General features: G+C 46.6%; 1 protein-coding gene across 1 annotated transcript in view; it reads right to left on the reverse strand.

Moving 5' to 3' along the window:
• The window catches only part of LOC102246619 (arachidonate 12-lipoxygenase, 12S-type-like), a 13415-nt gene extending 2601 nt beyond the window's left edge, over positions 1 to 10814 (reverse strand). The window contains 13 exon segments of the mRNA XM_014537838.1: positions 1989 to 2084; positions 2742 to 2911; positions 3144 to 3230; positions 5809 to 6018; positions 6659 to 6802; positions 7349 to 7371; positions 7374 to 7508; positions 7744 to 7847; positions 7941 to 8063; positions 8168 to 8249; positions 10074 to 10103; positions 10106 to 10274; positions 10680 to 10814. Coding sequence (XP_014393324.1) covers positions 1989 to 2084; positions 2742 to 2911; positions 3144 to 3230; positions 5809 to 6018; positions 6659 to 6802; positions 7349 to 7371; positions 7374 to 7508; positions 7744 to 7847; positions 7941 to 8063; positions 8168 to 8249; positions 10074 to 10103; positions 10106 to 10274; positions 10680 to 10814 — 1508 coding nt within the window.
• Positions 10815 to 12211: the final 1397 nt, after the last annotated feature.

The raw sequence follows: 12211 nt of genomic DNA on the forward strand, positions 1-12211 counted from the left end.
ATCGGGGGCCGGGCTGGTGGGGTGAGGGCCCGTGTGAGGTTGAGGTGCCGTAGTCCCACTCCATCCTGCCTCTGTGGAGGCACCAGATGGTTCTGCCCCCTCTCCCACCGCCTCTTCCGATGGGGCAGCGCTGGGACCACCATGGCTGGCCTGGCATGCAGGCTCACTGGCCCCGCCCCCCGCCCTCTGGTTGTTCTGGAAGGTCGTTCCACTGTCCTGTCTAATTAGCATATTAGCTCTTTATTATATAGGATTGATTGCTTTACAGATGTTTCTACTTTTCACATTCATTATTTCATTTGGGACAAGAGTTATATTCACTTAAGAGAAAGGATATTAAAAGTCAAAGAGATTAAATGGCTTTCTCAACAAATAGTTCTGGGAAGAGAAAATCTTAACACACTGCCTTTAATGAGGGTGATGAGAGAATGATGGCACAAGGAGAACCATGGAAGCTGAGGGAGAACAGTGTGGGTGCAGGAAGTTAAAGCTCATAATCAAATAAGTGTTACAAGTGCTCTGATGTGGATATTTCATGGAGAGAAGCACGAAAGAGAATGAGAAGGGTCTCTTGGATCATGTGGAGCCTGGTTGACAGATATGAGATGTACTACAGATTTTGGTCATGAAGGGCTGTTGAGGTGTTCTTGGATGAATGGGGAAGGTACAGCCCCAGATACTTTGAGATATGACTCCACTCCCTGGTAGGGATGTGGTTTAATGAAGTGTGCATTCTCAGGGCCTGGTTATCAGTAATAGCTCTTAGCTGTTGGCTACAGTTATTGCATGGAGGGTGAAGGGATTCAAGGTATTGGTGTGTAGAGTGAAGGGGGAAGGAGCTAAAGGATGATTCAAAACAGTCCCAGCTGGCCTATGTGTACTAGAGAGAGGAATGCTCAAGAAAGGCTATTTCTTTGTTATGGATTAAAAAATGGGGTAGAGGAGCCCAGCTGGCATGGCTCAGTGGTTGAGCATCGACCTATAAACCTGGTCATGGTTAGATTCTGTTCAGGGCATGTGCAGGGTTGCCAGCTGATCCCCATTGTGAGGCATGCAGGAAGTAGCCGATCAATGATTCTCTCTCATAATTGATGTTTCTATCTCTCTCTCTCTCACCCTTCTTCTCAACTCAATGAATAAAAAAATTTTTTTCATGGGGTAGAGGACTTGAAGGTAGTTCACTGGTAGGAGGGCACTTTTGCCTAAGAAGCTTGGTCCCAAGGATCATGGTACTGAGTTTGGGTTTAAGTTAAAATATATACAGTATTGAGACTACATCTAGAAATGGCCCTGCACTTGGCAGGCATGCAGGATGTCTGGATCCTCTGAGAGTGTCAGATGGTAGCAAGAAGGAAAGCGGAGGAAAAGCTAGGGTGGGATTTCATGGGCTTTGATGGGAATAATCTCCTTATTCTATGCTTAAGTAGGAAAATAGGCAATAATTAGAAGAGAACCTGGCAGGGTCTGGGCAGACTCCCTATTGACTATGGTTCTGGCCTTATTAGTCCCTATGGCAGGTTAGAGGCATCTAAGAAGAGGCATGGGATCTCTGAGGAGGACAATCCTGGGGTTTCTAGAATTGTCCTGAGACTTAGGAAGTGGGAATGGGAATAAGATGCTCCATGTGTGGAGGGACAGGGGCTGATGAGGGGTTGGGTTCATGTTCCCAGAAGAGCAAAGCTGAAAAAGGCTTCTGATCAGAGGGCCTAAGGCAGCGGTTCTCAACCTGTGGGTCACGACCCCTTTGGCGGTCGAATGACCCTTTCACAGGGGTCGCCTAAGACCATCCTGCATATCAGATATTTACATTATGATTCATAACAGTAGCAACATTACAGTTATGAAGTAGCAACGAAAATAATTTTATGGTTGGGTCACAACATGAGGAACTGTATTTAAAGGGCCAGAAGGTTGAGAACCACTATTCTACAGAAAGCCACTGTTCACCTGACAGCAGCAGGCTTTATCCCACTCTGGGCCCTCGCAGCTGCCCTTGGGATTCATGCTGTCCTGTCTCCTGCAGCTCATCCCCTCTCACGATGTCATCCCCGTGGTAGAAGAGGTGGACAATCCCCTCCACGTACCTGCCAGAGAAGGGAGCTGAGCTCCTTGAGAGTAGAAGGCTCTAGCCTCTGGCTGCTACTCCTTTTCTGTGGTCTCTATCAAGCTGATTCTCACTGTACCTGGGAACAGATCTGACAAGATTTGCCTTTTGGGACATCCCGGAGCTCTTTCTACACACTAGTTTAGAAAAGAAGGAAATGTGTAACATTGGTTTTAAGAATTCTGCCTGGCCAGTGAGGCTCAGTGGTTGAGTGTGGACCTATGAACCAGGAGGTGACAGTTCAATTCCCGGTTGGGGCACATGCCTGGGTTGCTGGCTAGATCCCCAGGAGGGGCTAGCAGGCGGAAGCCAATCAATGATTCTCTCATCATTGATGTTTCTTTCTCTCTCTCCCTCTCCCTTCCCCTCTGAAATCAGTAAAGCATGATTAATAACCATTCTTTCTAACAATATCCTGGTTCTTCCAGAACCCCATCTCCCCATTCCCAGCTTTCCCAACCTAGGCTCTCCCTTATTCCACTTTCCTCCTTTTCAGATCCTACCCACTGTCTCCTCTGCTCCCTCTGTCTGGACCTTCTTCTTTCATGTTTCTTTTGGCCCATACTGACCTCAAGACAGAGACCCACTCTCCCTCTCCCCAATGGCCATCCATTTCTTAGCTCCCACTTTCACCCACCGGGCAATGATCTCCCAGAGCCTTAAAGCATCATGGGCATAAAGAGCACTTGGGATTCCCAGCAGGCCCCGGTCAGCCAGATCTTCAGGAGGACAGAAGGAGCGGTAGGTCAGCTGAGCCATGGCCCGACGCATCAACTGCACATGGCCCCCTCCACCGGTGCTCCATCCCTGTGACAATAGAAATGAGGTGTTTTGAGGGGACAAACAGAGCTGGACAACATGGCATACTATATAAAGTGGTCAGATGTGGCCTTTTCAGATTCAAAGACATTGGGATAAAGGGACAAGGCTCCTGGGTTAAAGGGTCAGAACAGTCACACAGGCGGGCTTGGAATGTTGAAAGTGACAGGACGTTATGCAGACTTGGGTGAGTAGGTGGTCCCACAATCCACCTCCTTACCTTATCAAATATTCCTCCATCTGAGATGAGTTGGTTCCGTGCCCTCGTGTTGATGTCCATGGTGTAGCGGGTGTGTGGGATCAGGAGCTGGATGGAGAAGGTTGGAGGGGGTGGTTTATGTACAACATGCTTGGCTTTCTCTCCCTCTTGATGCTTTCCTACCTGCTGGTGCCTTTGCCAGATAGTCTCCTCCATCTCTGATCTCTTAGTCTCATATTCTCCCATTGCTCTGTGAGTTGAACTTTGGAGTCTGACTGACCAGGATTTTAATCTTCACCACTTATTTTGATACTTGACCGAGATAATAAACCCTCTAAGCACCCGTCTCTTTATCTCTTTACATGGGATGACAATAGGGTCTCATCACGCGGTGCTGTAGTGATCCTTATATGTATAACATATGTATAATGTATGAGAGTGTTCAGTATATTGCCTATCACACAGACATCCTTTAATAGTAGCTCTTATCATTACCTTTATTATTCCTACCTTGAGTATAGGTGTCCTTGAGAATCAGTCCTTTAACTTTTGATATTTTAAAATAATTTTTCTAGCATACACATCCATACAGTGTAAACTTGCCTTTCTACTAATTTTCAAAGCTGCTCCTCCAACCTCTAGTTGTTTTAGTATGCGTTTTTAAAATTTGAGGGATTGGGATGGGTAGGGTACTTTCAGTCAGAATTTAAGGACCAATATTGATCTACCCTCTATAACAGCAAAAATTTGTTGTCAAATCACCTCCCACCTCCAATTAGGCACAGTTAGGGCTCTCTCTCCTGCTTTCCCTTTGCCCTTCGAAACGGCCATCTGATCCTCTTGTGCATTTCAGTTTGTTTTAGACAATTTCTTCTTTAACCTGAGATGGAGGATTCATGCAATATTGGTATTTATGTGAGTTGGTGATGCTGCAGAGAGGGAAGGGCCCAACTGAAATAATTGGTACCAACATAACAAAGCAACTCACATTGGTCTGAAACCCCAGAAAGACCATTAAAGATGCTGAGTGTCATAGGAAACCCAAAGTCTACATGAGGAGGGAAGAAACCAGAAGACAAAGAACTAATCATAATAGCAAGAACTACTATTTGTTGTCGCATTTAGTCTATGTAACGCTGTTATTCACCTCCACGATAGAGTGCCTATTATTCCCATTTAGAGATGAGGACCCTGAGCGCACATCTGGTAAGAACTGAGTCCAGGATTCAAGATCCAAACACCAGCAGTCTGAACGCCCAGCCTGCACAGGTAACCTTTATGAGGGGGGCAGGCCTAGCTCTCCTGGGTGGCCTGATAACAACTCAGTTGTTTGCTGTGGGATGAAGATGTTATGGTGAGGAAAGACAGGTGTAGAGGGGGCTGTGGAATGGGATTTTGAAATGTAAAAGTTGGTTCAATCACTGAGATATACAGAAGATGGTGATGCAAACCCATCGTAAAGTCAATGAACTCCAACATCACGGAATTCTGTTAAGGTCTATCTTGTCTATGTTACCCCAGGACCCAAAGGGGTCACTGCTACCAATGGCCAGGTTTGGAGATGAAGGTTGGGACTCCTGGAAGAAACACAATTCAGACGTTCTACCCAGCATGCACTTACATATCTTGCTACCACTTCAAACTCCATGTACCTAAAACTGAACATATCATCTTTGACTTCAAAATGGGCTTCTGCTGAATGTATTGTTTCTGACAATTGTTCTGGTTCATAAGCTTGTACGATTTTTGCTCCTGCTGCTAGTGTCATCAAGATTTCAAGAATGTTTTTAAAGCAGGCACATGGCTATTTTTGATAACTTCTGGTTAGCAATAGATTCTAGGCTCACTATTTTATAAAATGACAATATTTTTGGATCAATACAACTGTATTGAATGAGAGGGCTCCTAGTTGTTGCAGAAGCTCAGACCTCTGAGCTTTCTCTCCAATCTTGCACCTAGGCATGCTGCAATTACTATTTCCTCTCATCACAAGGTCCTTGTATTTTCCTTTCCTTTGATCTAACTACCATGTCATGCACCTCTTATTGGGCAGGTTAAATAACCTCTTGGGCTGGTCTTTTATCCTTTTGGCCTTCTACTTAATGAATCCTAAATTGTGGTGCAACATTCTCCATCAAAAATATAGTGTTTATTATTCTCTGTCTTGATTTCAACGTTATATCCAGATTCTGTTCTCTGGTTATTTTTTTATGTGTATCATTTTCTTGCTAGTTAAATGCTAGCTCTGTGAAAGCAGATCAATACTTTTGTTTATCAAATTATATCCTTGCTCTACAGCAAACTCTGCTGGAGAATATCAGAGCTGCTGTAGAATAAGTGCTGAATATTTGCTAAGTAACTTGACTTAATACAATAGATGGCATCTCTCTGTATTATTTATTCAAACTGCATAAGAATCTATGATTATCTCAAAATTAAATAATTTAAACATTAGAAATAAAGCCACAAGGGCAAGGTCCTGACACAATAATTGCCTCTTTTCTGTTCACAAATTGCTATAAAGATTTTTTTATTCCAATAACATGGACACTCATTCAATTAGAAGAAGCTTTCTTAACTTCCTTCCAAACAAGTGGCTTATGCTTTTTAAATCTTAGAGAATTGTTGCATTGTTTCCTTCCTCTGGGATGTGAGGGAGATGGGACATGGAGGGTAGAGGATGTACCTTGAAGACAGGGTGCAGTCCTGGGAGGCACCTCATGGTGGCCACAGCGATGACCTCACCCAGCATATGTATGTTCAGCAAGTGATACTGGGTCTCATGAACAAGGAAATCTGAACTTCGGACCCAGGTTTTTGCCAGGAGCCAGGCAAGTGGAGGATCTGAGGGCAGGAACAGTGGTGGGGTGGGGCAGCTGGGGCTGGGAGGCTGGATCTGAAACAGAGGAGTTAAGCATTCACTGGCTTCATCCTGTTAGAAACTATGCTTATTATTCTGGGGAATACACTAGTGACTAAGATTATTGTCTCCAAGGGATTATAATATAGTAGGAATGAAGGCCCTTCCACTCACCCTCTTAAGTGTTGTGGGGACGTGTCAGTGCCATGATGGTCAGGTTCAAAGCAGGAGGAATTGGAAAGAGCTGTCTAGTATGACTGAGAGAAACTTGATGAGGGTGTGAGTTAGGATGGTAGAATTGAAAGGAGAAGGTGGACATGTGAGATAACTGACAGTTCTTATCAACTGACTGATGAGAACAGTAAGAGTGAAAACACATTACCACCAAAGGAGAAAATATGTATAAGAAAGAAGGAATATTCCACAGAATCATAGGTCAAAAAGAGATTAATTAGCCTTATGGTGAGAACCGACAGAGAGCATTCTGACTCTCAAAGAGGCAATTTCAGGTGAGTAGTGAGTAGGCTGTAAGGTAGAAAGGAGATATTGGATATAAGGACAGGTGTTACTGAATGAGGCAGGGGTGGGTGACAAGAGCCTGCTGTCTGTGTCTCATGGCAGAGGTTGGGGATGAACACAGAGCAGTGTTGGGAGGAGGTTTCTCAGAACACCTCACCTGGATGACTATGGGTAGCAGCTTCCCACTGGGTTCCATCTTGAGCATGACAAGGGGGGCAGCCAGGTACTGCTGCTGTCCTTGGATCACATTGGCTTGAATTCCATCCAGTAGAATGAAGTCAGCCTCAAACAGGGAACCTTTCTAAGGAAAGAGGAATGTATCCAGGGTTAGAGTTGAAAGCATTCTTCCCCATGGCCAAGGCAAAGGGGAAGAATGTAAAGACAGTCACTCTATTTTCTTTCCATTATCCTACATGAGTACCTGAGTCCCAGTGGCTGAACTGAAGGAAGCACCAGAACATCCAGTTCAAGTTCTCTTATTTTACAGGGAGGACTAAGACCCCATGAAAGGAGTCTTCCCTAAAGACATGCAGCTTGTCTTTGTCAGAGGTAGTATTAGGACTAAGTATGCCAGTTGATTCTGTAGCACAGGTATGCGAAGCTCTCCCCTTGTCAGGCTGCCCAAGCTCCTTTCCCCACCATCTTCTAATGGTCAGCTTTATTGGCAGAATCCAGCTTCGATGCTTTTCCCTACATCACCTCTAATTTTTTCCAGCAGAGGACTCTACACTCAGGGACAGTGGGTTACCACAGCCTCCCTTTCCAGACTCAACTTTGGTCCCTCCCCTTCACCACCTCTACTCCTCTCACAGACAAGGAGAAGACCATCAAGGGCTGGAGGCTGTACCTGCAGTTCTTTCTCCAACTGGGCTGAAGCTCCTCCATCCCCGAGGGCAGCACCAGCCGGGAGGGCAGAGAGGTGGAGCGTCTCAACAGCATGGGGTTGGCGCCATTGAGGAACTGGTAGCCAAAAAGCTCATCATCCTGCCAGCGCTGGTGAACCTTCTCTGTGGGGTGAGAGTGGAGTTTAGGAGGAGGATATTCACCACAACCTGATGTTTCTCTCATTCAGGCTCTATTATAGGGATTTAGTCACATGACTCCTCCATACCCAGCCCACATATTTTCATTCATGAGGCCGTTGTCAGATCTCCAGGTGTAAGTTCTTTTTTGGCAAGAAGTTTTGGGGACAATGGAGTGTGACACATACCTCATTGATAGGGACCTGGGAAAACCACTGACCAGCCATGGCAGTCTTTTGTCCCCAGAAGATCTGATCAAAATCTTCCAGGTGTTTCCAGGGGCTTGGGAGGGTGTAAACATATTTGAGGACCATCTCCATATGCCTAGAGCAGATATCAAAGATGAAACCACCAATTTGCCAAATCCTACATGTCCCTGGATCCACCAGCCCCACTCCACTCTGACCATTTCCTCACCCTGCAATCACTGTCCATCCATAGTCCAGCCTCTTCTGCTCATGGAATCTCATATTTGGAGGCAGATCATCTATACTGCCTGCAGCAATTGTCATGGGTAACCCTTCCTTCCAGGTGGCCCAGCTAGGATATGGGGACAAAGGTTAATGGAGGGGGTAGAAGTCATTGAAGGAGGAAGTTGTCAGGGAAGAGGGTTACAATTGGGAGGCTTCTAATAGGGTGATCACCAGTAGATTTGCTGTCTTTCCTTCAGTTCCTTTTCTCGATGCTTCTGGAACACATCCAAGGTATTGTTTCCTGCCAGGCGGGCTGGGGAGACATCAAAGCAATTTTCCTCAATGCTTTCTTCAATCTCCTGCTATGCCCTGTCTTCTTCCAGTATCCTCTTTATTTTTATTTTTCAACTGTTGACAGTATTATAGATGTCCCTCAATTATTCCCTCCTTTCTACCCCCCTCCTTGCCCCTGCCCCACTTGAGGCTTTCACCACACTACTGGCTGTACCCATAGTTATGCATGCATATATATTTATAAGTTCTTTGGTTTTAATCTCTTCCCATCTCCCCTCACTCCCCACCCCACCTCTGAGTATGTCAGTGTGCTCCATGCTTCTATGTCTCTGGATCTATTTTGTTCATCAGTTTATTGTGTTCATTAGATTCCACTTATAAGTGAGATCATGTGATACTTGTCTTTCTCCAACTGGGTTATTTCATTCAGCATAATATTCTCCAGGTCAATCCATGCTGTTGTAAAGGGTAAGAAATCCTTATTATTTGCAGCTGCATACTATTCTATTGTGTAAATACACCACAGCTTTTTTTATCCACTCATCTAAAGATGGGCACTTGAGCTGTTTCCAGATCTTAGGCATTGTAAATAATGCTGCAATGAACATAGGGGTGCATATATTCTTTCTGATGGGTGTTTAGGGCTTCTTAGGATATATTCCTGGAAGTGGGATCACAATCTCCTATTTCTTAACTGTATGGCATCATACTCTTTTGATTTTTTCTCTGGCCCTGTCTCCTCTGCTTAGTTCCCTAGTCATTCACCTTTCCCCACTCCCTTTTTTTTTAATTTCACCAATCTTCAATCTCATATTTTTCCTGAGACGAAAATCCAATTTTTGACACCCTATTGTGAACCTTAACTAAAATTTTCCTATCTATCCCTGTTCTTCATCACAGTATCTATAAATTTCATTCTTAATCAGCTGAAATGTCCATACTTATCCTACGTTACTCCATATTCCTTTGTTAATTTCCCCTGGCCTGGTCCTTCCCTGTCCACACCTTAAGCTGTTCTCCAAAATGACATATTTCAAGTGAAGTACACTTACCTCCTCTGACCTCAACCTACTTCCACTGTCACCTGTTCCCTGGCATAAGGTATTCTATGTGTGCCAAACCAAGTAATGGATCCATGTTGCTACATTTACCTGGCTTCATCTCACCTGTCCTCAACTTCACATAGTTTATAGTTGGTAACCTGGCTTAACCCTGCCCTCATCGGTACTTATACTTACTTGTGCCTCAAAGACATTTAGTTCAGGCTTCCAGTCTTACCTGTCATTTCCCTCAATTGTCTCTTGTACTTATTTCCTAAGGTAACAGATTCTCCCTTTGCTGTCCTCATTCATATCTCCCCCCCGCCCCTCCCCAGGCAGTTCGCTCCCTGCCCTCACAGTTTTCTTTCATGAGAACATGGAACACAACTCTTCACAAACCAGCTATCCACGTCATATCATTTATTTGCTTCCCTTCCCTGCCTCCTCTCAGGAGTCACATGTGCTAGCCTTACCTGTCCCTGCCCTAAATTGTTCCCAGTCACATGGAGATCCTTTCCACTTTACTTTGGCTCTTCTATTTCCCAGTGTGGCTGCACCTCCCATTCCCTTGCTCACCTTTTTGGGAGGTAGGATCTACACATCACTCATTTCCCAGTCCAGTCCCACTTCCAGCCTTTGTAATTATATGTTTAACTTTTCCCTATTTTCCTGTCTTGGCCACCTTTAACCTACTGAGCATGTACTTTCTCAATCCCTAGGGCCTTCCTCAGTGATATCCCTGTCTCCCTCCACCTCCACTACTCCCTGGGCCCAGCACCCACTTCCCTGAGGCGGCCCCTCACCGGTGCCCTCAGGCAGGGTCAGCAGCCCCCGCCCTGCACCCAGCGGTAGCAGGGGAAGGCGGCCTCCTCTAAGGCTCCTGGGCCCTGCACGGTGATGCGGTCGCAGAACCAGGCGTCGTCCACCAGGGAGTGGTGTTTGCGCAACTTCAGGAACTGCAGTGGCCCCAAGTCCTGGGGAACGTCCTGCTCGAACTCCTCCACCTGTGGGGACAGAACCCGGTAGACCTGGAACGCGGGGTGAGGCCCTGAGTGTTTTTTTTTTATTGAGGACTGAGCATCATCACTACCCTGTCCATAAACTGAGCTCTCACCGCACCCGCGCTCTCGTAGGACCTTCCCTTTGACCATTGACCCCAGAGTGATACTGGCCTGGCATCAATTAGGGAAGTAGTGGAGGCTGTGAGGACCACAGTCGCGGACAGGGAGAGAGGGGTTGAGCCCAGCTGGGCTCTGGCTCTGAACCTCTCACCCACCCAGATGCTGGCGTCCCTTCTCACTAGGAGTTCCAGCACGGATGCCCATCACTGGCTCCTAGCCTCCAGCGTCCTGCCCGCCCTCATGCAGGGAGCCCAGCCAGGGTGTCTGAGTCGCAGCTTTCCTGCCCACCTGGCCCCGCGCTGGCCGCAGCTTCAGCTCCAGTTCTGCCTCCCCGCGCTCCCCGACCAGCCACAGCTGCACGCGGTTGAAAGACCCGGAGAAGAGCCAGGCCCCGGTGGCCACGTGGATGCGGTAGCGGCCCATGGCAGCAGGTGGGCTCGCCTGGGTGGCAGAGGTTCTGTTACTGGTACCAGACAAAGATTCTGCGGCCAGGCTTCGTCCTGCTGCCTCAGGACAAGTCCAGGGCTTAATAAAGCAGCACTGTGTGTGACACCTCACTACAGGATTGGGCCCCACCCCAGCAAACCTGAACCTGGGATTAGCCCAGAGGGTGGGAGAAAGGCGGCTGCTCCTCTCAGCGCAGTGCTAAGAAGTGGGCTTGGAGGAAGATGAGGGGCTAAGCCTGGGTGAGGGCAAGAGATGGAGAGGGGAAGGGCGCATACACCCTCATCCCCCCCTTCTCTCTACAACGGGGGGCAGTTTTACTACTAAACAGCAGTTTCTAAGGGGCCCTCTTCTTGCTGGCAGTGCTTGATGTCCTTGGGCCATTGTACCCACTTTCTCTTCACCTATGAGGGCTGCTTGCTAAAGGAGCACTGGGATGATCATTGTGGGCCATAGAAGGCACTTCTTCTTTAAAAATATTTTTAAAAAAATGTTTTTTACTTTTTAAATTTATTTATTTTTGTTTATCCTCACTTGGGGATATTTTTTCCTTTGATTTCTAGAGAAAGTGGAAGGGAGGGGGAGAGACATACACAGAGAGAAACATCTATGTGAGAGAAACACATTGATTGCCTCCCACAGGCACCCGGACTGGGACCTGGCTAGAGCCTGCAATGGAGATAGGTGCCCTTGATGGGAATTGAACCAGGGTCCCTTCAGTCCGAGGGCTGACGCTCTATCCACTGAGCAAACTGGCTAGGGGTAAATATACTTTCTGTTGATTTCAGAGAGAGGAAGGGAGAGGGAGAGAGAGATAGAAACATCAGTGATGAGAGAGAATCATCCATCAGCTGTCTCCTGCACACCCCTACTGGGGATTGAGCCTGTAGACCTGGCATGTGCCCTGATGGGAATGAAAAGGTGACCTCCTGCCCTAACCGGTTTGGCTCAATGTATAGAGCGTCGGCCTGTGGACTGAAAGGCCCAGGTTCGATTCTGGTCAAGGGCATGTACCTTGGTTGCGGGCACATCCCCAGTAGGGAATGTGCAGGAGGCAGCTGATCGATGTTTCTCTGTCATCGATGTTCCTAACTCTCTATCCCTCTCCCGTCCTCTCTGTAAAAAATCAATAAAATATATTTTTAAAAAAGGTGACCTCTTGGTTCACAGGTCCATGCTCAACCACTGAACCACACTGGCAGCACAGAAGGCCCTTCTTGTGGGACATTCCAGTGGTCAGGGATAGTTAGAGTGTTTCCTGTAATAGGACTTTTGGTGTCCATGCACCTAGAGTAGGTAATGTATTCCTTTTCTCCCTTTTGTTTTCTATCCACATCCCCATCCCAAGACAAACAACCAACGCCAATACATACTAT

The sequence above is a fragment of the Myotis brandtii genome, unplaced genomic scaffold, assembly GCF_000412655.1.
Source record: "Myotis brandtii unplaced genomic scaffold, ASM41265v1 scaffold183, whole genome shotgun sequence".
Classification (NCBI taxonomy): Eukaryota; Metazoa; Chordata; class Mammalia; order Chiroptera; family Vespertilionidae; genus Myotis; species Myotis brandtii.